We start from the raw sequence: 26,914 nt of genomic DNA on the forward strand, positions 1-26,914 counted from the left end.
TGTTTCAAAGGGCACCACATGCACACCACTGGATCAGGACCTTCGTTGTCTTTTTTCTTGCTTTCACGGCAGAATACAACAGGCTGACAAATTTAGGTCATCATTTTCAGTTCAAAAGATGAGTTCATGTCACACCACTGCATTGATTATAGCCAGTCACTGAAGGTGAAAAAACCTGTTATTGATCTTTTACCTGGTTATTAACTTCAAAAGTGAAGTTCTTCTGGACATTGGCGAGTGTCATTTTATTGTACAGCAGGAGAGGGTCGTTTCTGTCATCAGCTTTGGTTGTAGCCTAGAAAAACAAATTAGCAGGAGACAGAGGAGATTCTTTGAGGATGCAACAGCAAAAACAGAGACACATAGAAGCATCAAACAAATAGGCACCAAGATCTCTAAATCATATAATTGAAGGTGCTTAAGCTGTCTTGTTAAAATATGGCAGAAATCAGAAATCACATAGCTAGCTAATTCTATTAGTCAAATGATGTTGTTGAAAAATAGATATCCTGAAAAGTTATCTGCCTCTTTCCCCCTTGATCTGTTTTCCTAGGCTCTCAGTTGTAAGCTGCGTCCCCGAGAACATAGGAGGATGCTGTCTCCAGGAGCCCAGAGAGACAATCGCAGCAAGGAAATTATCTTCTCCCCCACTTAGCCATCTGTTCTGCCCTCCCATCCCATGTGGTAGCTGTGAGCATCTTCAGTCTACTAAAGCAAGTATACAATTCTTCTTCTTCTTCTTCTGAGTGGGAATGTTCAGGGAGGCAGGAGAGGATATATTGTTTAATTATATCCGTCCCAACTTGTGTTAACAAGTTCTACAATTTAGCAGAGTAACATTCCCTTTTTAAAAACTTACACAGCAGATAATGTTTTGCCAGGCTTGCTTAAGCCTCTAAAATAAGTTTCCTGGTAATTCCCCTTTATTCCCTCCTAAAAGGAATAGACATGACACAGTCTTATATAAAAGTATAAAAGAGTTTACTCACACGTTCTGCACTCAGATGGATCCCAGAAGGCAGACTTAAGTTACAAAATATATACAATTGGAATCTATCCCACAGGGAGATAGTTCCTTTGTCCTCTCTTGGCCGGAAGCATCTCAGGCTGATGCTTCTTTGATTAAAGTAAAATGGAGAAGAGAGAGATGTGGTGCCCAGTCCTGTGCTTTTGTTACCTGCACAGGTGAGGTCACACCCACCTCTGGTCACATGTAGAGAAAGTTTGTCCCAGCACAGGAGGAAACAGGAAGTTTATCTACTGGCTGGACAAACATCCCTCTTCATGTCTAAACATGTCCACTCTAGGAATGTTGTATTTGACTGTTCTGTGTTTCACACCCCACACAGAGGTGTCATCAAGGCATGACTTTGGGACAGGAGTCAAAATGCCCGTGCAACAGAATCAGCAGGGTTGGGTTTTCAGTTTGAAATGAGTGAACCAATACATGTTATCATCTAAAGAAGGAGCCACCCAACCCCACATAAGACCATTAGATCCATAATTTGCACCACTGATTGTATCAGTTTGCAGAAGGAGAAGGAAAAGGGCTGAATCTAATTGTGTCCTTCCATTAAAGAAGGGCTTTTCATCAGCTCCACTAGCAAAAAAGGTGGGGAGGGCATTTTGACCAATTTCACCTTCTCCTTGAAAATCAGTTTCAGTGGGTTGGGTGACCCTCCAAGAACAGCTTAAGAACCCCACACTAAACATTTTAACCTTAATCTCAGTTAATTGTGTGCATGAAAACAGAAGAGCTTATTTACATTTGCAATATCTTTCTCCAGATCCATAACTTTGTTCATTTCTATGGAAATTTGGTTCTCGTCGATCGCAAGACCTCTTTCCTGGCGGATCAGCTTTGCTACGGAAATCATGAACTCAATATAGGCTAAACATGCCTGTAAAGGGGGAGGGGAGGAGGGGAGAGGGGAAAAAACACTTTTGCAAATGCATGTTGGATGTTATGCAGAACAGCCAAGTTGATACTTGTGCGATGTAGGCACTGTCTTTTTCTTGCAGCTTCGGGCAGAAATAAACTTGGCATGGGGCTGCCACCCAAACCAGCATGCCTGTATTGGATTCTCCACATTTCCCATGAATTGTGTAGAATTTCATGACATGGTTTTCCCTCCCTTTGTCTGCAACAGCAGCAGCTGTTCTGCAAAAAACCCCCAAAAAACCACCACATTTTTTTCTCTCCAGTCCCAATACTCTCCAACTTTTTTAAAAAAGTGCTCTGCAAAATACGAAAAACAAGCATAAAAAATAACAATCTATCCAACCTAGCTCAGTGCAGTTCAAGTTACAAGAAAGGAGATTCCGGCTAAACATTTGGAAAAAGCTTTCTGATAGTAAGAGCTGTTCAGCAATGGAACAGACTCCCATGAGAGGTGGTGGACTCTCCTTCCTTGGAGGTTTTTAAGCCGCAGTTGGATGGCCATCTCTCATGGATGCTTTAGCTGAGATTTCTGCATTGCATGGTGTTGGACTAGATGACTTTTGCAGTTCATTCCAACTCTAAGGTTCTGTAATTCTATCATTAAAAGACAAGTACGAGACTAAAGGTGCAAGAACACAACGTGCCCAAATTAACCACCAGGAGTTTACATTCATTTAATTAAATAGGATGGGGAAATGCACAATCTGGTGATGTCCCTTTTGTGGGTAAGTGAACTTACATACGATGGGGAGGAGAGAATGTGCTCTAGGGATGCTGCTGTCTGCACAAGTCCTGCACTGAGGACTGAACTAGATGTGATGCTAATCATGACATTTGTTCTTAAGTGCAGGATTTTTCTTGCAGAAATAGTCAATGAAAGGGGGCTCAATATGGATCAGGATCCTGGCCTAAGGGACTTTAGCCATTTGTCCCCTACTGTGATCCTGAGCTGAATCAGGCCTCTTGTGTATTCAATTTTCAGGAGAGAAAAAACTCCCATCTGAGTGAATGGGAAGTCCAACTTCCCATGGCAGGATTAACATGACATCTGGTTTGACTCTCAGTGTGCTGTGCCATTCTACTTTATTTTACCCTTTCCCTGAACAATAATTTCTTTTACATGCACCCTTTTTTCTTTGCCCTTGTGCATTATCTTTTTAAACAGTCACAGCTTTGTTAAATTACTATTATTGAAAAGGAAAATGAATAGTTAGCTCAGGGTGTGGGTGGGAGGGCCTCACAACAATCCATGTCAAAATAATGTTAACAATAATAACAAACCCAACTGGCAAATGGTTATATGTCTCTAATTAAGACCAATCACAATGCTGTACCAGTCCTTCCTTATGAGCATAATTACATATTTCCTAATGTGTACTTAAAACCTACTGCATAAATTGCAGATTTCCTAAGCACCTTACTTAATTAGAGTTTCTGAAACTGTGGTTTCTAGACTGCGGCATCAAGCGGATGAGCTGATACCATATACTCATTACAGGAACAATGATTCCTGTGTAGTCAAATACAGTGGTGCCTCGCAAGACGAAAAGAATTCGTTCCGCGAGTCTTTTTGTCTTGCGATGTTTTTCGTCTTGCGAAGCACGGTCCGTCGCAACTGCGCCTCTTCAAGTGGCTTTAAAAAAAAAAGCGCAAGATGTTTTCGTCTTGCGAAGCAAGCCCATAGGGAAATTCGTCTAGCGAAGCAACGCAAAACCGAAAAACCCTTTCGTCTAGCGAGTTTTTCGTCTTGCGAGGCATTCGTCTTGCGGGGCACCACCATAACCAGTGTATCTTCTTCAGGTATCTGTAGGAAGTTCTGTGATCGGAGCCAGCCCTACCATGAGGCAGAATGTTGGGATGGGAGGTGCTGTCCCATCACCAGTGCTGAAGTACAACTGAACTGTGGGTCCAGTTGGATTCCACGTATGAAATTAAAGGGTGCTATCTTGCCCTTGGACTCAAGCAGCAGAATGACTTGGGTTAGCAGTGCCTGTGATGGATGTTCTGCTTCTTATCAAAGATTCTACTCCCAAAGTGAGCATAGGAAGCTGCCTTCTGTTGAGTCAGACAAATGGTCAATCTAGCTCAGCGTTATCTACACTGACTAGCAGAACAGAGGCAGATTTAGGTCAACACAACCAATTCCACCACACTGGGGGCTGGCTCATATGCAGGCTCATTTCTCATCTATATGCAGGGTAGGTTCCTGCACAATGGGGCCCATGTGAATGAGGCCAGCAGTGTTGCCTTGAATTTCCTGTGCCAGGCATCAAAAGGGCATAACTTGATGTGACAATATGAACGTAAAGAATTTCAAGATGTGATGGGACAATTTCATTTTAAATACAGAAGGAATTAAGATATAAAGAAACTAGGACATCAGAAAGGTGGTGAAGACCGCCTTTCTGATATCCACTACAGGCATATTAGCCTCAGTGAGGCTTCGGAATTAGTTAGGAAGCGAGCAGTTTTTGGAGCCTCTCTTTTCAAGAGAGAGCTGTAGGAGATCCTTGTCCCAGCGTACCTCTTTGTATACTCCAGCGCATTCATAGTAATCACGGGAAGGGAGTCCAAGTCCAGGCTGATCGATCTATAAAACCAATTGTAAAATATGTTCACAGGCTTCAGAAAGAATGGCAATCCATGGGCAGATAAATGTTTGGGGACCACGGCACCTACCTCTCCCACAGAGATGGCTGCTGGGAAGGACTGGTGTCACAAACCTATCGTCCCCTCAACTATATCGCTGTGCTTACTGGGAGGGGTAGGGATGAGCTGTTGGGGAGGTGCATGTGCAAGGGCAGAGTCAATCTGGTGCAAGCATAGCACCAGCCCTGCGCTGACCTCCTTGCGCCTTGACTGTCTCCTGCCAAGTAAGCAATGTGATGCAGCTGATGGGAGGCCGGATGTGAGGTGATGCCCTTCCTCTCGGGACCACCTTGGGCTATGTTTTGAGACATCATCAATGATAGGAGACAGCATCATGTAGGGTCCCAAGACATGGATCCCAAGTCTTCACAGGGCTGCGATTGTCAGCCCCAAGCTGTGTGCTTCCATGGCACACTCTTTTGTGGACTACCACTGGGAGTGGGGAAGGAGGCAATATAGAACCTAAGTCTGAGATGGGGAGCCTGTGGCACTCCAGATGTTGTTGAACTACAGACACCATCTCTAACCATTGGCCATGCTGGCTGGGGTTGGGTTGATGGAGTCCAGCAGCACATGGTGGACCACAGGTTCCATATCCCTATCCTAAGACATGGGGAAAAGGAAATGCAGAGGAGGTGGCATTGACCCACACACCTTTCTAGTATTTATATGCCCCCCACAACAAAAACATTGTAGGCAACACACATTCTGTTCACCTAAAAGTCAACTCTCACAGGGTAAGAGTATTGGTGTTGCTGTTAAAGAATTTGAACAGCATTCTCAGAGAAGATCATGTCATCTTGACTTAGCCTGACTAAGTATATTCCGTACATTGCAGGGAAAATGGGAGTCTGACATTACGTGAAACCTGAAATGAAATGATTGATTGTAACAGGTTTCCCTTAATAATAAAATATGGCTAAACAAGAAAAATGAACAAAAATACTAAGGGTAGCTAACACAGTGCACTCCACAGTGGACTACAACTTCCATCATATCTGATCACAGGCCGGGGCTGATGGGAGCTGGAGTCAACATCTGGAGAGCAAGACGTTGGCTATGCCTATGTGCTCACAGAGCATGAGCTAGTTGTATATATGCATGGCACTCCTTCAGTGACTGCCACACAACTGTCTGTAGGAGAAAGATAGATGGCCACTACTGAACTCACACCTCCTTGTGGTTGTGTGAAGCTGCAAGGCCTTTCGAAGCGTGATCAACTCACATGGATTACATGTTGCGTGGAGTTTTTATCATCTGTACCAACAAACAGGCTAATGATGACCTTCTTTCCATACTTAGAGTTTAATTCTGCGATAGACTTCTCTGCGTTCCATGAGGCGCCTAAAACAGCAAAAACATGCTCACACTCAGCATTTTGACACATGCAACCCTACCCCTCATGAATATACAGTATTTGAAAATGGAGCTGGAGAAGAACAGTCCTACCGTAATCGGCGTCCCAGGAGTCTGATGCCACAGGCCAATCAGAAAAAGTTGGCAAGATGTCAATGAGTGGTTTGCCTCCTCTGCTATCAATAGTGGCTTGTGGGTGGAGGGAAAAACTTCCATGAGTTACTTGTCTCAAAAGCACATGACACTGACATATGGAAATAAGCCTAAATACACACGTTTCTTCTGCAGAGGCCTTCTATCCCCTGGCAAAATTTATTTGAGACCAAAGTTCTTGGGGCTGGGGTGAGGAAATTGGTAAGCAAAAAGGGAAATGATATCTAGCAGATAAAATATGACAGAATTTATGGTGTTTTTTAGCACTTCCTTTCAATTGTATCCATTCTAATCCCATTTAAGACTTAAGTCTTACGTTAATTTCCATATGAATTTATCCCCTACTGTTTCCTCTCCTCTCATCCTGGATGGATATATCTGCTAAGTTGTTGCAGTCCCTTCTTTTCTATTGTGGCTTGTTTCCGTGTGTTTTGAGTGGATTCCTACAATAATGCATTTTCAGGTGTTGGCAGGACCCTCCTAAGAGATCCTGCTAGCTACTTGCATGGGAAATCCATCAACTAAGGCTGTGTACACACTATACCTTTAAAGCATATTGAAAGCACATACTTTCCTGCATAGAATTATGGGTACTGTACTTTACCCATCTCAGAGTTACAATTCCCAGCATTCCTTAACAAACTACAGTGCCCAGAATTCTTTCAGGGGGGAAATGTTTGCAGGGAAATTAGAGAAAGTTGGCTATTTAGTGAGCATTCATCCTGGTTTGTTTGCATGGAGGTTAGATGGCATTGCATCAAAGCAAGCTGTATTCCACACTTTCCTATCAGTTTCCTTTATCTCAGTAAGTTTGACCTGTGGGGAAAGTGGGTTTGCTGTGCAAGAGCTTCAAATGTGCAACCAGAATTTGCTGGTATGTGATTGAAAGCCACCACAAAACGGGTGAGATGCCAGAATCTGAAAGAGCTATTTTAAAATTTTCTATTGGCCTTTACAAATACCCCCTAAATATTGCTAGGATATATTGAAATTTGCAATCAGAATATTTACATATCATAATATTCTATAGGAATAGTTTTTAAAAGTTTTTTTTGCTTTTTTGAATAATAAAATATGTTGAAATTAAAGTATATAAATAAATATGTTGAAATTAAAGTATATAAATAAATAAAATAAAGAAGCATGGAGAGAATAAGATAAACCAATCCCTTTGTTAATATTAGTTTAAAACAGATTCTACTGTACTGCACTGATCATATTGTACGGCAAAACCCAGGGACCATCAACAGCCATAGGACTGCTGGGACACCTCTATTTTCATCAGCTCCTGAAGCCAGTCTGATCATACTTTGCACCACTTGTTCCTGTTAATATTTTAAATTCTAGAGTGCCTTGGGTGCCTTGGCAGAAAGGCGGTGTATAAATGCAACTAATAATAATAGTAGTAATAATAGTAGTAGTAGTAGTAGTAATAATAATAATAATAATAATAATAATAATAATATTGGCGGGTTGCCCAAGCCATTCTGGGTGGCTTCCAAGACATAAAAACATAATAAAACATCAAGCATTAATAGTAACAATCTGATCCAATATAAAAGTTGCAATAACTTTAAAATAAACAGCTTATATCAAACAAAGCAACATTCAACAATTTATCAGAATCTAATAGTAAGCAGTAAAATTAAACACCAGTGAATAATAATTAATCAGTTCAACCACAATAAAGAACTACCAATCTATAATCAATAAAAGTGACAGCAAGTCACAATGCATAAAATACCGCAAAGCATACAAAACCATGTAAAAGGATCAAACTGAGAAACAAAGAAGCACAACTTATAAAACTTTTTAAAAAATATCCCAGAACTCCTCTCTTCACAGCAGCTGCTGTTGTTCTCAAAGTCATAGTCTGGGGCAAGGCAGGTGAAGAAGCTGTTGCCTCATATGGAACAGAAAGTCTGTCTCCCCTCACAATTCATACATGTCTTTATATTGACCCTACCAGGGTGCCACAGAGCCAAATGGAATATTTTTTGCTACAGAGTGGTGTTATCTGGGAGCTGCAAGAACACAGAACAGAGCTCCATACCCTCCAACATTTCTTCGATGGAAAGAGGGATGTCCTATTCCATCATAATAATTTTATTATTTACACCCCAGCCACTCTGAGCGGCTTCCAACATATATAAAAACATAACAAAACACTATCTAAAAACTTTGCTTTGCAGGACTGCCTTCAGACATCTTCTAAAGGTTGTATATTTACTTATCTCCTTGGCTCGGGGGTCGGATAACTCCATACCCTCCAACATTTCTCTGATGAAAACAGGGACATCCTACCATACCCTCCAACACTTCTCCGGTGAAAATAGGGGGCGTCCTAAGGAAAAGCAGGACATTCTGGGATCAAATCAGAAACTGTAAATCTGGGACCGTCCCTGGGAAACAGGGACACTTGGGCGGCCTGTGTCTCTCCCATGTGGCAATTTGCAAAGGAACTTACTTTCGTTTACACAAGACCTGTAGAGTGTTTTTGCTTTCTTGACAGCTTCTATATCATCACTCTTTGCCTTGTCGAGGACGTCTGAAAAGAAGGGGGAATCAAATGTCGTAAATTAGAATTGGAGAACACTCAGGCCCAGAGGCCAACTGCAGCCTCCCCAGGTGTCTCCATGTGTCCTCATGACTGCCCCCCTTCCTCTGCCACACCTGCTCTCCCAAGCTATACTCCTCAACTGCCTTGCTCTGCACCCTCCTAGGGTGTCTTTGCCTGGTTGAAATGCATCTTGGAATCTGGACCATGCATCATGTTTTGCTGGGGCAGAGGATAAAGTGGGGTGTGCACAGAAACTATCCTACGGCCCAAGGCCAAATTCCCATGTGTTGTTCTGATCACTTTTGTCTCTAGCCCTGCTCACCGCTAGCATGTGGCCCCTGGGAGGCCGCCGAGAAGACAATGTGGCCCTTGGGCTTCAAAAGGTTCCCCACTCCTGATATAATGTAATTTAAATTGTTCCTGTTATGTACTGAGTTGAATAGGATCCAAAATGCAGCAGTCTGATTGGTCCTAGAACAATAGGATCCAGAATGCAGCAGTCTGATTGGTCCGCAGGAGCCACCCAATCCAGCTCCAGGTGGAAATGTATCTGCAACCTGATTGGCCTACAAGAGAATCCCGGAATTAGCCAATCACGTGGCCCATTGTGTAAATAATGTATATAAAGCAGACGTTTTGGGGGAACTTCCATTCCTTGCTACTATGAGCTGAATAAAGAGCATGAAATCCACACTTGACTCCGATTATATTTCAGTTCCATTCTGCAGGCATCGGTTCACACTGCACCTTCAGTAACAATAACAGACAACTTCGACCAAAGAGCGCAATTTGAAGCCTCTTAAGTTTGCAAATGTTCTAAGGTCCACTTCGCATTCTTATCTAGCCTCTCTTCTCAGCCTCACTGGATGTCACATCTATAAGTAACACGGACAGTGTTCCTAGAACTATTTTATCTAATTTGGAATGCAGGCTGCTCTTTCTTCTTTAAAAAAAAAATATGCATGTAACCAGATGCACTAGAAACATCATATTTATGCGCCTATAAAACATTTACAAACACCGCCAGTGCGCTACATGGTCAAATTACACTGCGTAACATACAAAGTAACTTGCTAGAGTCTCCTTCTTGTGCTCTCTTCTTCTCTGCAACAGTTGTTTTGGTCTTTAGCGGCTTCTTTCAACATATGCAACTAACTATGAACGTGCTGCCTGTTTCAGAAACTGTATATAATGGAAGCTTCCTTCCTACAAATCCTAGATACTTTTCCCTTTATTGATTACATTGCATGCATGTTCAGCATTCTGAACAATACTTTAAGTAGCAGGTACTGGAGGTGAGTTTATGGAACTAGGCAGGTGGTGGCCTGGAAAAAAATGGGAAAGCACTGTTCAAAGAGAAGTTTGAGACGCAAACCAATACAGTGTTTGCTTCCAAGCCAGAATTTACTTTCCTCCTTTTTTATGTTTTGAAAAGATACATAGCTTGATAGAGTTGCCATATGCTTATGTTTAGAAAATACCTAGATTACTGTACCTAAGGTGGGCCAACATTTGCTGCCAGTAAATTTAGCATCGTTCCCGGCTGAGTTGGCCTGAAAAAAACCCACCTACTTCTCACACCTAGGACAGCTGCCCACTCTTTCAGGGTCACAAGGACAGTGGATTCAGCTGTTCAAAGAGTCAGAATGCAATGCTGTGCTCTTCCTTCAGACTAGGGCCGAAATTCACCCGAGTCTGAAACGGTCTCTGTTTGCTTTTGCCAGACACAAGAGAACAATTCCTAAGCTTGTGTCCACACAACAGGAAAACAGACTAGGGTGATTTTAGGCAGCCTGGAGTATGGAAGAACTTCTATAAAGCGCATGACCTCCTGACACAAAGTTGGAGGAGTGGAAAAGAAGAGAAGACCGAATGGTTCCAAATGTTTCGTTCACAAATTTATATCCCACTGACCTTTCAAAACAACTTCGAGTTCATCTCTCAAAATGTCAAAGTTACTATAACGGGAACTCGTCTCTGGAATGATGTTCTTCTTTAACCACCCTCCACAGGCATACTGGTAAAAGTCTTTGCAAGGCTCTGAAGTAGCATCCATGTTGTCGATGATTCGGGCAGCTGACACAAGAAACAGACACCAAGGAAATTTTAAAAAATAAAAATGAGGGTTTTTATGGAAGAAAAACAAGACAATGTTTGAATTACTAATACAAAAGGGATGAAATGTAGTTGCATTTTTGTAAAGTTTTTCTATAGATCTTGGTAGCCTTGCAACTACACGCTTTGTTGAGAATTAGTGGAGCATACTTCCAAGCAGAGATTGATTCATTGGTTTGTACCTACATTGGGGAATAGCTTTCATGCTGAACACAATGAACCTACTCAGTTACAGAGTTACGAAATTTCTTCCATTCTACCCTGAGAAAAAGATTGTGAACATAGAGGGGAACTTTACAGTTGATTGATGTGATTCAGAACTTGGGTCACTTTAAAAGATGACAAGTAGTGGCACCAGATTTGGCTGATGCCCACATCACAAACCAAACCAGGTCAATTCAGATGGATCTGGCTGAATCAGGTTGAGACAGCCCCTGGTTGCCCCTGGTTGGGTCAGCTCACTCAGAGCAATTTGGAAGTGTCAAGAGATTGGGGTGGGGGGTGGGAGAGAAAGAGAAGCAGGTGGCAGGCTTTGCAAAAAGCTGAATGGGGCTGTTTGCAATAAAGCTTTCAATAGCCCTGCCCTGCCGCTGTGGGTTAAACCACAGAGCCGAGGACTTGCCAATCAGAAGGTTGGCGGTTTGAATCCCCGCGACAGGGTGAGCTCCCGTTGTTCAGTCCCTGCTCCTGCCAACCTAGCAGTTCGAAAGCATGTCAATGTGCAAGTAGAGAAATAGGTATCGCTCCAGCGGGAAGGTAAACGGCATTTCCGTGCACTGCTCTGGTTCGCCAGAAGAGGCTTAATTATGCTGGCCACATGACCCGGAAGCTGTACGCCAGCTCCCTCGGCCAATAAAGCGAGATGAGCGCCTCAACCCCAGAGTCGGCCACGACTGGACCTAATGGTCAGGGGTCCCTTTACTTTAGCCCTGCCCTGCACTTTGCCTCTATGTGCCTGTTTCCAGAGGGGAACACACACACAAACAGCCAAACTGCCCTGGATAACTCCAACCTGATCGGCAGTGATCTGGGACTGCCTCAATGCAATCCAGCTAGAACTGAAATTTGCTTAAATCATCCCAGTTCTGTTTGGGATCAGGAATTTGACTGGCTCCTACCTTTCAGGTGTATAACACATGAAGAGGGTTTGTAAGACAGGATTTTGGTGAGCCAAGTACTTCAAAATTACTTTGAAGCAGCAGGCAGAACACTCCGCACACTGCATGGTTAAAGTTCAGAGCAGGGAATACGGTCTTTCAAATGAAGCTATGATGATAGTATATCTTCAAACCAAAGATGGAGAACCTGCAGCCCTCCAAATGCTGCTGCACCACAGTTCCCATCATCCATGACCATTGACCATGCTGGCTGGAGCTGATGGGAGTTGTAGTCCAACAACATCTGGATGGCAGCAAGTTCCCCATCCCTGTTTTAAATTTTTGGAGTTCACTGAGAGCTCTAAATAAGAATAGGTTAGTCATCTGGCAGTTGAGGAGAGATTGCCAAAGTGAGGGCTCTTCCAGACAATCTGCTCATTCATTCCTTCATTCATCCTGATTTGATTGCACAAAGCTTAGAGTTTGATCTATAGCAAACAAACATTCTGATTTGCTTATATTACAATGATGGTTCATCCTTCATTGTTTGCAGGACACTTACATGTCTTTCTGTTAATCATTCATTCACCCCACACTTTTCAATCTATTGCTTTGTCACTCTCCAAACTGGAAAACAATGTTTCCTTCATTGAAATAAGTGGATTTGCTGTTTTGGGGCAACAGAATGCTTTAATCCACTTTACTTGTGCAAAACTAATGTTTCAGTACAGTGGTACCTTGTGTTACGGACGTGATCTGTTCCGGAAGCCCACCCATAACATGAAACGCCCACAACCCGAAGTGCTGCGTCTGCGCAGGCGCGCAGTGCGATTTGTCACTTCTGTGCACGAGCAAAGCATGATTTAGCGCTTCTGCGCATGCACAAGCAGCGAAACCTGGAAGTAACTCATTCTGGTACTTCCAGGTTGCTGCGGGATGTAACGTGGAAAGACACAACACGAGGTATGACTGTATATGATTGAATTTGTTCTACAAACAGTCTGGAGCAGGCTTCCTCAACCTCGGCCCTCCAGATGTTTTGAGACTACAATTCCCAGCATCCCTGGCAACTGGTACTGCTAGCTGGGGATCATGGGAGTTGTAGGCCCAAAACATCTGGAAGGCTGAGGTTGAGGAAGCCTGGTCTTGAGGATTCCAGCTGGGGATGCAGGTAATGAGTAACCTGCATATACTTGTAATTATAAAGAAAACCTTTGTTAATGAAGTGCCCATCTTCACAAAAGCAGTGCTTGAGTACCAAGATAACAGGAGTGAACATTGCGAGTTTGTAGAGGTGCTCAAAAGACAAAGCAATTGGAAGCTCCAGGAAATGTATGCTTGACTCTGAATTCTGCCAGTGGCTTGAATCGTTTCATACAGAAGTTAAATTTCCCACATAAACTTGCCCATAGACCAAGATTATATTCAGAATCAGTCTCCAGAGGTTAAGTAATGGTTGTAGAACAGTGTGCCAACCATACCATTAGGCAGAGTGAGGCAGGTGCCTCAGGCGGCTGATTTTTGAGTGTTGTGAAAGGGCAGCATATTGTTACTTGCTTAATTTATTACTGTTGTATTTTTACTACAAGGAAGATATTATCGGAGGAATTTCTGCCAAAAAACAAACAAACCTTAGCTGGCCTTCAGTAGTGTGCACCTGAAGGAGAAACCATTTATATAGTAAAGCGCCCTGTCATCTTTGGGTGAAGGGTGGTATAGAAATTAAGCAAGCAAGCAAGCAAGCAAGCAAGCAAGCAAGCAAGCAAACAAACAAACAAACAAACAAACAAACAAACAAACTGCTCACTCCAGCCATGGAAACAAAGTCTCCAGGTTTATCTTGTACATTGGGTGCATACACACCATACTTTAAAGCACATCTCCCCACACCCCCCCCAAAAAAGAACCATGGGAACTGTAGTTTTTAAGGGATGCTGCAAATTGCAGTCCTGTGGGGGTGAACTACAGTTCCCAGGATATTTTTTTTTGGGGGGGGGATGTGCTTTAAATGTACGGTGTATACACAACCCTCCTCTTGCATCTCTTCTGGTACCAGGCAAAGATTCTTTCTTTCTCTCAGTTCATTTAAACTGTAGGAAATCTTATAGGTTTTATTCTGCTACTTGGTTTTGCATTTTTTTTTTCTTTCTTGATTGCCTTGCTGTTTTACACATGAACCTGTTTGAAATTATACACTGAACAATTTTTATGGTTTCCTAGTTTACCCATTTATTAATGCTTGGGAAATCCTAGAAACATACTAGGCAAGGGGTCTGTCACTCTCGCACCTCTGGGTTGCTGCACAGCATTGCCTGTAGAAAACTAATTTATTTTATACTATTCTCTACAGTCAAATTGTCAAGATGAGGTTCTTCCTTTTAAATTATAGTTAAGGACTCTCTTCTTTCATGGAGTGCAATGTGACTTGAATTATTTTGTGATTTTCTCTCGGGAGATGGAAAGGTATTTCCGAATGCATCTGAAGAGAGAGTAATGAGCCTTACTACCCATGGATGTCTATTTGAAGAGCTGGAATACTAGGGATTTGCTTTAAAGTAGCAAATTAAAAAGTTTGCATGGCTGGCCCTCTCTCTCTGCAAAGGATCTTTGCCTTGGTTCAGGTGTTCACCACTGTGCATTCTCAGAATGAATGGAAGGAGGAGAGTAGAGCTGAAGGAACTTCATCCATCTCCAAAATCCCCATCCTTGATGGCTCCAGCTCTGACCTTCATGCATTGAATTGGTTTGAAAGGGGGACTCTCTGAGCATTTCACAGAAAGTGTTTAGAATTTTCTGTGGGTTTGGGAACTCTGATCATGCAGGGTTTCCAGTTATGTGCAACATTCTACACATGTCCTGATGAACCCTTCACGCTCAACACAGGAAAGCTACAGCCGGTGAGGAAGGAGGCATCATGGGTAATGCTAGCATGTGAAGTCCCATTAGTACCACCATGTATTCTCAGGCCAGTGCACTCCCAATTCATGTTGGAAGGAGGGCAATAACTATGAAAGGGGGCATTTTTCCAGTGGCTAACCCACTGAATTAAAAACTGCAGCAGATGGGTTCACATCTCAACTCTGAATATAAAAAAAGGTAAAGGTAAAGGGACCCCTGACAGTTAAGTCCAGTCGCGAATGACTCTGGGGTTGCAGCGTTCATCTCGCTTTACTGGCCGAGGGAGCCGGCGTTTGTCTGCAGTTTTTCCAGGTCATGTGGCCGGAATGACTAAGCTGCTTCTGGCGAAACCAGAGCAGCGCACGGAAATGCCGTTTACCTTCCCGCCGGAGTGGTACCTCTTTATCTACTTGCACTTTGATGTGCTTTCGAACTGCTGGGTTGGCAGGAGCTGGGACCGAACAATGGGAGCTCACCCCTTCACAGGGATTCGAACCACCAACCTTCTGATCGGCAAGCCCATGGCTCAGTGGTTTACACCACAGTGCCACCCGTGTCCCAACTTTGAATATAGTGGGCCACTAAAATACTTCTCAGCTCCTACCTAGGTAGGTAAAGGTAAAGGTAAAGGACCTCTGGATGGTTAAGTACAGTCAAAGGCAACTATGGGGTTGCGGCGCTCATCTTACTTCAGGATGAGGGAGCCAGCGTTTGTCCACAGACAGCTTTCTGGGTCATGTGGCCAGCAGGACTAAACCACTGCAATGGAACACTGTGATGGAAACCAGAGTGCACGGAAACACCATTTACCTTCCCGCTGCAGCAGTAACTTTTTATCTACTTGCACTGTTCTGCTTTCAAACTGCTGGGTTGGCAGGAGCTGGGGCAGAGCAACAGGAGCTCACCCCGTCGCGGGGATTTGAACTGCCAACCTTCTGATCGGCAAGCCCAAGAGGCTCAGTGGCTTAGACCACAGCACCACCTGCACCCCCTACCTACCTATCTACGCCATCACAGGTGTAGTGCATGGAACAGATAAGGTATTAGAAATACCTGCTAGAATAGTGGCTAGCCTGTTAGGACCATCAAACAAATGGAGACATTCCTACTCTCTCTCCTTTTCCTATCTAAATGCACATATAAGGTGAGGTCCGGTCCTGGCAATGTAGGTGGCTGTGCATCCACACCTGCCCAGTGATGTCGTGGGTAGGCATGTACCAATATTGTAGTGACCACTTCCTTTTTCATTCAGCTGGAGCATGTGCAGAGAGGAAAAGACATGGATAACCTAATCAAGGGGAGGGGTGTCTGTAAGCAAACCCAGGCTTGTGGATGGCAGAATCTAGAATCAATCTAAATCGAAAGCAGCATGTTGGATTCTGCATTGAGAAAACACTACTTCTTAGTGCTACAAAGGAGTAAGTGCGTACACAGGCTATATCTAGGCAAATCTCTCTCATAATCATGGAGCCTACAAAGAAAATGTCCCAACAAAGAAAATGTCACTGCTGGGTAGACTTTGCAGACCACCTATTAGGCAATTTAAGTAGAGGATCAAGCACCTTCAGTCTAGCATCCACATTTGGTTAGCTAATAGCTATGCCTTCTATTTCATCCAAGTTACAAAGACTTCTATCTTAAGTACAACAACAGGAAAACCTGTGGTGGAGGGTTCTGCGGATGAGACAGCTGCAGACAGATGGCTTATGAGCTTTATGGTTGACGTTGCCAAGATGTTAATTCTGTGAGACCACAACAAATAACACTGAGGGAGGTATTTTAAGGCAGGCATGGTTTTTTGGGTGGTTCCCCCCCCACTTCTTCTTCCATGACGAACATGGATTCCTCCCAAATAAGATATAAGGGTGGGAGTCAAAGGAAGATATGCTTGGCAATGTCAAAGGTGAGAAGAAAGATGTCTGTGAAAAGACGTTCAGATCTGAGGAGTAGGAAGTGGGCGGGCACAGTTTCAATCACAGAAAATCCAATCAGAAATGGTCAAGGCAACAGCTGGAGGTCAAAACGTAAATCTGCAGATATGCCTGCATGAACGCCATACATTTAAAGCACATTATTTCTCCCAGCTGGTTAAGGGTGCTGGGAATTGTAGCTCAATGAGGTGGACACTCTCCAGCAGTTAGCAGCTGGACAGCAGACTGAGCAGGCAAACAGGTTATCCTTTGCACGCAAGGGTGGCTTTCCCTCTGAAATTTTGCCGGCATTTGCATCTATACGTATAAATCATCATATGAAAAATCTATGCAAATTTGTGCCATAGGCTTAAGCCCTGAGTTCTTTAAGCAGGGTCCCAGCAGCCTCGCGGAGGTGCAGAGAAGGCAAGCTGCCTATGTCAGAGGTGTAGAACCTCTCGATTTCATCCCTCCCCCCCAAAAAAAATTGACATCAGGACAAAACAAAAAACAGGAGGATGTGGGGTGTGGGGTGGGGTGTGGGTGTGTGAGTGAGAGAGAGAGAGAGAGAAGCATGCCTCTCCAATAACTTTCTAATTTATCTCTACTAACTGTCATACTTCTCGATAAACTACCCAAGAGCTTCAAATATCTCTTTCTCATTTTTCAATTACTCAGCACAGAACAACATTGTCCAATCCCTCTACGGCATACGGCTTGGGCTTATTTTAAAATAGTAAACAGAAAGGGGGGGAAATCACACAATTCCTGTGTTATAGAGCTTCCTTCCAGGAGAATTGGTTCCAAGAATGACAGCCACAAATAGAGTGATCCTGAGACACTCCCAAAGTCCAGCTGAGGCACATGGCAATAAGTGTGGGATGATGGGAGAAGGAAAATTGAGGACAGAAAGGAAATCAGCCCCTAACAGCTTAAGCAACACATTTAATCAATCCGTTCTCACTGTTTGCCTTCTCATTATTTTTGTGCCACCCCCTCCTTTTTCTCCCAGGAAGGAAAGAAAAACAGCCCATGGTGGGAACGAATAAGTCTCATCAATTTAGCTTGGCTGTGATTAGTAGCATCCCAGAAGGCTGCACAGACACCATGCATCACTGGCGGAGGAAGAGGAGTGCGGGGGGAGCGCACTGCCCCCGGCAGCGCGATCCAAGCAGGGTGCCACTGCGGCTGTTTCCCCGCCCACGCTGGGCGCCCCGCCCCCGCAGGCAGCACGCCACACGCCAGGATGTGCTCCACGCCCCCAGGACAAGCACCAGCCCTGCACCCACCTGCTCTCCGCCCCCCAGTGCTGGAGTATGAAGCTCCGCCACTGCCATGCGTTGCAGCCAATTGCCAATGGGCACTTGGCATAGTGCGGCACAGTAGTGCAGCCAATCTGCTGCACTTAGTGCTGCTCCCGCATGCTGCTGAGCTCCTAATGTATGTATTTCTGCATCCCTGGGAACCCCCTAAGTACCACTCCTGTATTTTTGAGTTGCCTAGCTTCACCTCCAGACTGAAAAGCACTTGAGTTTGCTCTTGAAAAGAAATACATGAATCTTAACCAGTGGAACAGTCACTCCCATCTGCAGCCCGATAGTATTCAAAGAGGCTATTAGAAAAGTAAGCTGATTTTTTTTTTTAAAAAAAAAATCCAATTTAAACCCCCATAATTGCAGAAGGAGAAGAACATGGATCACAATCTGAAATCCTGGTATTATTCGCCATTGTCGGGTTTTTCATATATTACTTAGCAAATGCTGTGGTTCTTCACAACATTGAATTTATCCAATTCTTTGTAGATTGCTTCACTTTGCACTGGTTCCAGGAAAATGGAATCTGTGATATGAGCTTGCTGAATGCCTCTAGATTATCGCTGCAAGCTGTAACCAGTTTAATGGAGTACTGTGCTGGAAATGTCTTTTAAAACAAAAAACAAAACAAAAAAAACCCATCAATTAATGAGAGAGGAAATTGTATTCAAAAATTATTGTTATGAATTTGGGAGAGGGTGGTGGTGGAAGAAGGCTGTATGTGAGCTCCTTCTAACCTCTGGATTCAGCAAGTATAAGCCAGGCTAGCTTCCTGTATTGAGGCGATAGCCTGGGTGATGGGCCATTAAGGGAAACAAAGAAAAGGAACAAGGCAGAGGGATTAGGCAGAGTTTAGAGCCGAGATTCAGTGACAGTGACCCTAGAAGTAAAGAAGCAAGCTGTAGAAAGAGTCAGAGAAACTTTTGAGAGCAATGTCTGATTTCTGTTGGAATCCAGTGCTGTGCTTATGGAGGAGGCAAGACCGTCTTGGGGTATAATGCTGGGAACCCCTCCATTGTAGGCTTGGGTTGCATATACAGTGGTACCTCGGGTTACATACGCTTCAGGTTACAGACTCCGCTAACCCAGAAATATTACCTCGGGTTAAGAACTTTGCTTCAGGATGAGAACAGAAATTGTGCTCAGGCGGCATGGTGGCAGCGGGAGGCCCCATTAGCTAAAGTGGTGCTTCAGGTTAAGAATAGTTTCAGGTTAAGAATGGGTCTCTGGAACGAATTAAGTACTTAACCCGAGGTACCACTGTATGTGTAAACAAACCATATATCATAAAGACACCACAGTTTACATGGTGTCCCTTTTCCATGAACCCTGGGTGAGTGCCTTGAACCCCTGGAATCTTGCACAGACTGGGGTTGCAGTGGTGTGCAACATTATTAAAGGGGAGAAAAAATGTTGGCAAAGTTCTCGTGACTGGGGTTCAGGCTATTTGTTTCCCTTTCCTTGCTTTTTTAGGCAGCTGAAGGGAGTTTGTGATGAGTTTCCTTTATTTCACCCTACAAAGTATTTTGCCAGTGGTCTGCACTCGGCAGCCTTCCTTGGTGCCACAGTTTAATTGAAAACCCTGAGCAAGACACATCAGGAGAGACATCTCTTCCCATGAGGAATTTTCAGATCAGGAAGCACAGAGTGGCTGCGAAGTCCTAAAGCGTGGGTAGGCAAACTAAGGCCCAGGGGCCGGATCCGGCCCAAACGCCTTCTAAATCCGGCCCGCAGACGATCCGGGAATCAGCGTGTTTTTACATGAGTAGAATGTGTCATTTTATTTAAAATGCATCTCTGGGTTATTTGTGGGGCATAGGAATCCGTTCATTCCCCCCCCCCCCAAAATATAGTCCGGCCCCCCACAAGCTCTGAGAGACAGTGGACCGGCCCCCTGCTGAAAAAGTTTGCTGACCCCTGTCCTAAAGAAACATTCGCAATCATTTACCTATTGATCAGTTGTTTACACAGCTGAAAAGGTTCAAATAGTTTGTATCCCTGATAGAGATTAATTTAGGTTAAACAGTAGCCTAGTTTATCAGATAGATTAGCTCCCCTAATAAGCAAAATAATCATAATACCTACATCAACTATGTCCCATTGACTCATGGAAACCTGATAGTGTGACCTTGTATAGTCAAGATCCAGCTTTGCTGTCTCAGTTCAGATTAAAAGGTATTAATCATCAGTGGTTCTTTTGACCCCATGTAGACCCATCTGACTACTGTAATTCGCTCTACGTGGGGCTGCCCTTGAAACTGTCCCAGAAACTCCAACAGGTGCAGAATGCTGCAGCGAGGCTCCTCACGGGGTCCCTGCCATGGGAGCATATTCACCCAGTGCTTTACCAGTTGCACTGGCTCCCGCTGGAGTATCGGGTCAGGTTTAAGGTTCTGGTTTTGACCTTTAAAGCCTCTGTGGCCTAGGGCCCTCGTATTTACGGGACTGCCTCTCCTGGTATGTCCCGCAGAGGACCTTAAGATCCATGAATAATCATAGTTTAGAGGTCCCGGGCCCTAAGGAAGTTAGATTATCCTCCACCAGGGCCAGGGCCTTCTCAGTGATGGCTCCGACCTGGTGGAATGCTCTGTCCCATGAGACCAGGGCCCTGCAGGATTTAACTTCCTTCCGCAGGGCCTGTAAGACAGAACTATTCCACCTGGCTTTCAATTTGAACTTAGTCTGATCTTTTATTTCCCTTTCTTCCCTCCCCCTCCCCTTTTTATGAAGATAACCCGCTCTGGGATCCCACAGCTAATTCTCCCCTGGTCTCCTCGCTGGCCCAAATAGGACTAATTTAGCAAGCTAGCCCTGGTGATCATCTAATGTTTATTGGATGGATTTTCCCCCTAAACTGATTTTTTATTTTATTGTTATTCACGTTTTATACCGTATTTTATGCTGTTTTTTTGTAGCACCAATTAAGTGTTTTAAATTTGTTGTTAGCCGCCCTGAGCCCAGTTTTCTGAACCGGGAAGGGCGGGGTATAAATAAAAATTTATTATTTATTATCATGGATATAAAACTATGTGGTATAAAAATGGACATCAGCCACATTTGGCAACATTATCAGCTCTGCTTGGAGTTGCATGTTTCTAGTGACATCTCATCACAAGGTTCTGTATTTGCTGAAGTCTGTTCAGAGTATGTGCCATCCCCATCCATATCATGCAAAATGTGTAGTGTTTTGAATTTTCTTTAATAAATTACAGGTGCAAAGAGTGGGAGAATGGGCTCCAGGTTCTTCAAGTGACCACAGCAAGCAAGGAGGAGAGTTTTATCTCTTCCTTCCCAGACAAATTCCACACACAAAAACTTCTCAAACCCACAGCTTTAGAGACAATTCTCATTGGTACGAATTAATAAAACGAACAAATGATCTGGAGACATAGCTGTATGTATGGTACTCAATTTGTGACCCTGTACCCTGTGCTAACCTGATGTTTCTCAAGCCACACCAAATTAATCCATCTACGTTTTGTGTGTGAAGAAAGCACCAACGCCTGATTTAGAAAAATCTCCACCCTGTTAGCTCCTAGCAATCCATTATCTCCAGTATGACCGTCTCTCCCCATATGAACCAACCCAGACCCTCAGATCATCCTCTGAGGCCCTTCTTTGTGTGCCTCCTCAACTAAATAAGATCTTATAGAGGTATTGTGCTGCACTCTACTGTACGGCAGCTTGAGAGGGTTTTCACAGCCTAGAAACATTCTAAATAAATAAACCATATCTCAGTTTTAAAAGCAGTTTGCTATATTGAATGGAAGTGGAAGGTGGGGAAGGCAGTAATTCAAGAAATGCAAACCCAGAGCCCGTTTTATTCATATCCCCAAGATACATTACTTTCAGGAAAACAAGTTGAAATGTTACAGTAAAAAGAAAAAAGCTTTGTAAATCTTACCTGATTTTATACAATCTGAAGTTTTGCAAACACCATCTGCGGGGGGGGGGGGGGAGATAAACACATTTATATTGTTATTAAAACCCTTAATAAACTTAAAAAACCTCTTAACAACTTGGGACCAGTTTACCTAACAGATCACCTTACCCCATACTTGGCCATTCGACAGCTTCAGTTGGCAGAGTTGGCACTATTGCCAATTCAACTGGCACATGGATTGGCAGAATTGGTGCCACATAATACCTGTTTCGCATTTGTAAGAACCTGATTGTTTAGTGTAGCAGCAGCTGCACTTTGGCAACTCCCAGCCTATCGATATCAACCAGACTGTATTATTTTCGGTACTGCTAGAGACATTCTAGATTAGACAAGCCTACTCAGATGCTTAGAAATGCTGGTATGAATTTTAATCTGTTTTAGTGTTTTAACTTCTTGTATGTTTAAAAATACTGTTGTATCCCCCTCCCCAATTTTATGGTTTTCTCTTCTGGGGGTGCCATGGAGTGCCCGGGACAGGCAGTCAGGTTATGTATCCTCAGCAGTGACCACAGGAGAAATGACCACTGGGAGGAGCACAGAGAGAAGAAACGCCCTGGTGCTTCTGCATCAGCACAACCAGACGCCTTCATCTGCCCCAGCTGCAACAAAACATGTCTCTCTTGCATCGGTTTCTACAGCCACAGCAAGCACTGCAACCTTCCAACAGTTTGACCTCACCCCCAAAGGCACACTCCTCCACTGTCTCTGGAGACAGACAGACACCAGCTCTACCTTGGGAGGGCAACTGCCTTCATAGATGGTGATTTAGAAGGCAGTTAATAAACCAATGTCAATAATAATAATAATAATAATAATAATAATAATTTAATTAACTAACCCCCCTTCACCATAAGGTCCCAGGACAGGTCACAACAATTTTAAAATAACAATATTTTAACAGTTTATCCATTTGGGACAAGCAATTTACAAGGAACGGGAACGGAAATTGTGTATTTCTTTTCTATGTTTTCATGTTTAATCTTTTATTGATGTGTTCTTTTTATTGGAAAATTTAATAAATATCTTAAAAAAAGAAAAAAAAGAAAAGAAAAGAGCGAAACAAAATAAAATAAAAATAAAGTAAGAACTCTTCCACCAGAAAAAAAAAGGGGAAAAAAAAAAGGAACGGGAACGGAAAACACCTTAGGAAAATTTGGCTCGGGTGTCCCAAAGTCTTGAGCTTCATTTTGCTTGGCGTAACCTTGAACATTTCCCAAGTTATGGTAAATTGTTGATTTATTTTTAATTTTTTTTTGTATGAGAAAAAGAGAGAGATGGAAACCTGAATGAATTCTGCTGCTGATTCCATCTGGTCTTGTGGATTATAAATTGAGATTTGAATAGAAACTGCAAAAAGGGAATCACTTTGACATATGCAGTAGTAAAAGCAGAAATGATCATGTAAGACTGAGCTTTGGTTTTACTAATTGTGTACATTTTTTATGATCGTTTATGGCTTTCACAGGAAGAGCTGCTGTTCTTTTTTTTTTTTAACAGCTCTGTGTGCAGGATGGAAAGTTTGGGGTGAGAATGCCCCTGCACATGTTCGATAGTAGCCAGTGGCAAAGTTGCCAGACATACCTTCTGTTAGGGAAATTGCAGCTAAATGGCCATGGGAGGCTAGGAGGTGATTGGAGAAGATGAGTCATCCTTATTCCACTCTCCTTCTATCTATGAGGAAGTGGCAATCGAGGTGTGAGTGGAAAGCAACAGAGACCAGGCAGAGCTTCAAAGAATCATATAATTTTAGAGTTGGACGGGACCCTGAGGGCTCTGCAATCTTGTTCACAGTGGGTGGGCTCGAACCACCAACCTTCTAGTTAACTGCATCACTGGGGAATGCTTTTGAGTGAGAGAGAGAGAGAGAAGGGTATCACATGCTCTGGGACATACTGTTTGTGTGTACTGTCTCCCTATGATGATCTGATATTGGGCAATGAGTTTTCCTGATGGAATGCATAAAGAGAGGGCCACCATCTATGATCAATTCGTATATTTGCAAATATACAAATACAACATGAATACCCGTTACAATCTGGCATAAGCCTCCAGTGACTCCTTCCGAAGGAAGCTTAACAGTGCTTGGGAAAATAGGACAAGCATGTAAGTCAGCAAATTCATTTTCTACAATGCTGTCCAGGGTTGTAAAGACTGCAGAGAGAATAATTGGGTGCACTCTTCCCACCTTAGATCAAATCTATGCTGTCAGGTGCCATAAGAAAGTGGCAGAGATAGCGCGGGATAGTACGCACCCCGGAAATTATCTCTTTCAACTTCTGCCTTCTGGAAGAAGGTACAGTATAGGGTTATAAAGGCCAGGACTAGCTGCCTGAGAAACAGTTTCTACGCAAATGCAATTCTGGTTCTAAACGCAGCATAAGCGGTCTCTATAGTATTTTAAAATGGGGTTTCAGAGTGGTTAGGGGTTTTTGAATGTTTTATGTAGTTTTTCAATTTCATTGTTCTGCATGGGACAATGACAATAAAGATATCGTATATATATATACCTTTTAGGCTGATCACGGGCTCCTGAAACGATCTCAGAGAAGCCAGTCCCAAACAAAGGTTTGTCGAACCGTTTTAGGCATATAGTTATTACACAAAAAGCACAACACAGCTTTTTAAGTCAACTTGCTTCCCCCAAAAAGGGCATTGACTCCTTCTAAATACAGAAGCTAAAACATCCAGCAACATCCCAGCTAACAAGTTCAGATGTGCTTAAAAGCATCTTACCAGGGTATTTTAATCAACCCCTTTTCAAGGCAATGAAATTTTGTGTTTGTGGTTTTTGCCCCCCCCCCCCCCAAACTTCAGGTTCTTAAAAGAACTTTTGCCACAAAAGTAGTAGCTTGATTCACTTCTACTCACCATCATAGGTCGCATACAGAATGATCATGGTGATAGCTATGATAGTAAGGAGAGCAACGACAACGGCAAGCCCAATTTCCAGTGCGCTCCATCGCAGTTTTTTCTTTTCTTTTGCAAGGTTCATTTCAGTTATATCCATCTGACTTTCTGACTTGCCCATAACCTAGAGTCTGGGACGAAGAAAGAGAACAAAGAGCAGTGACTGAAATGCTTAAAGCATGGAAACTTCCAAGTTCCTTTTACCTAAGACCCTTTTTTTGTTCCAGTAGGGAAGAGGAAGTATTGGGTGTTTTTTTAAAGAAGAAAAGTTAAAATACATCTGTTAGTCACGACGGCAAAAAAAAAAAAATGACAGTCCAATTGACATTTTGCCACTTACAATCCACAGAACAATGTCGTCCTTACACACACGAAGAACAGCTAAAAAAGGGAATGGAAACAAAGGAACACTTGGTTTTATTGCTAACATATCTACTTTAATTGCACTCCTCTGCCACAAGAGTTCACAGGCAAGCGAAATGCAGCCCTTACTCACTGAATAAAAATTAACCTAACCTTTCAATCTTTGATCCTTTGCCAATGATCAAAAGTGTTCCATTTTGCCTCTCTGGCATTTTTCAAGTCATTTCAACAATTAATAACTGAAGAATTTATGACTCCTAAAGTAACTGAGGGAGGGAACATCTTCTTCCCTCTGAACTCAAGTCTGGCAAATGGCATTGTATGGGTGGGTGGGAGCGAACGTCCAACACTGCAGGGCCAGCAGCATGCCCTCCCAGTGTCCTGGTTTTCCAGGGACAGTCCTGGAATTATGAAACCATCCCGGCTTCTGATTTAATCCTAGAATGTTCCCATTTCCCCTGCCGGTGTTGCTGGGAGGAGGCCGAACTAGCGCTTGCCCTGAGTGGCAGTTGTCTCTCCATGGTTGTTGCTGCTGGCCTCCTCCCTTTGGGCAGCTCACAGCAGCTGCTGGAAAGTGGACAAGGAGGAGGATAGGCTGCAGCCACTGCGATCCAGCTCCATGTGACACACTGGCTCTGAGGGGCAAGGAAAGTGCAGAGCCACCCTGGCCAGGGAAGAAAACGGGAGCAGAGCAGAGCAGAGCACAAGTAGACTTGATTTTTTGTATTTAAAATTGCTTTGTGCGTCCGCATCTAATCTTGCCCATTTCCAACATTTTGTGATGGCCTGGGATTTGGGCTCGGACTTGGAACCAGAGGAGTCTCAGTCTGCACCGGATCCTTTGCCTCAGGCATCATCTGAACCAAGTCTGGGGCCTGATCCTGAAGAGTCCCAGTCTGCACAGGTTCCCCTTCAACCAACACCAGCTGGGCCAAGTCAGGGGCCTGAGCCTGCCCTGGCTCCAGATGCGGGGATTACCTCGTTGCCTTCAGCTGGGCCATCACTTACAGCTGCTCCACTACCGGTTTGGTCAGGGGAGGCTGAGGCGGCCTCTGGGTCTAGTAACCCATTGACATCTCCCAAACTGCAGAGACTAAGGTCTGAGAGAAGGAGAGACCTGAGTACTTGCAGGAGGAGTGCTCACCTTTGGGTGAAACAGGGAGGTGAGTCACTGGGGATCAGGACCGGCTGTTACCCCGGCAAAGATAAAAGGCTGCCGGACCCTGCCCCAAGTTGTGGGAGCAACATTGTTGTATGCTAGATCCTGCCTGAGATCCTGTACCTGTCCTTGCCTGGTGTCCTGCCTTGGCCCTGTCAGACTGACTCCCAGCAGAACCTTCAGATTCTGGACCGGTCCTGGACCGCATTTCACAGGTTACCCTCGGGCCCAGCACACATTTATTTATTGGTGTGTGTTTTACTTTTTGTAACTCTACCAAAGAATTATAAGATAAAATTGGGACTGAGGGGTTTTCTCAGGACAGTGGAAGGTGTGTGTGCTGTGTCCCAGTGGTGAAGTGGTAAATGGTGGAGACCACTTCCCCCTCCTGAACCTTCCAGAGAAGAGGAAAACAGTATAGATTTACAGCAGTGGTTTGAGGAAGGTCAGAAGCAGACAAAGAGCAGAGTCGGGAAATAATGGGAAAGGAATTGAGGGAAGCAGAGCCGGAGCAGGTGGCTGACACGTTATCACTAGAAAGCATTCCAG

The 26,914-nt window shown here is 43.8% G+C and overlaps 1 protein-coding gene across 1 annotated transcript in view; it reads right to left on the reverse strand.

Annotated features, from left to right (window-relative positions):
• MME (membrane metalloendopeptidase) overlaps positions 1-25,282 on the reverse strand; it is a 60,755-nt gene extending 35,473 nt beyond the window's left edge. The window contains 10 exon segments of the mRNA XM_081007939.1: positions 194-295; positions 1,767-1,901; positions 4,467-4,532; positions 5,817-5,935; positions 6,041-6,136; positions 8,568-8,648; positions 10,575-10,736; positions 21,898-21,933; positions 24,805-24,974; positions 25,184-25,282. Coding sequence (XP_080864065.1) covers positions 194-295; positions 1,767-1,901; positions 4,467-4,532; positions 5,817-5,935; positions 6,041-6,136; positions 8,568-8,648; positions 10,575-10,736; positions 21,898-21,933; positions 24,805-24,964 — 957 coding nt within the window. The 5' untranslated portion in view covers positions 24,965-24,974; positions 25,184-25,282.
• Between the last annotated feature and the right edge of the window lie 1,632 nt (positions 25,283-26,914).

This window comes from Podarcis pityusensis, assembly GCF_964106645.2.
Source record: "Podarcis pityusensis genome assembly, chromosome: 5".
NCBI classification, from domain to species: Eukaryota; Metazoa; Chordata; class Lepidosauria; order Squamata; family Lacertidae; genus Podarcis; species Podarcis pityusensis.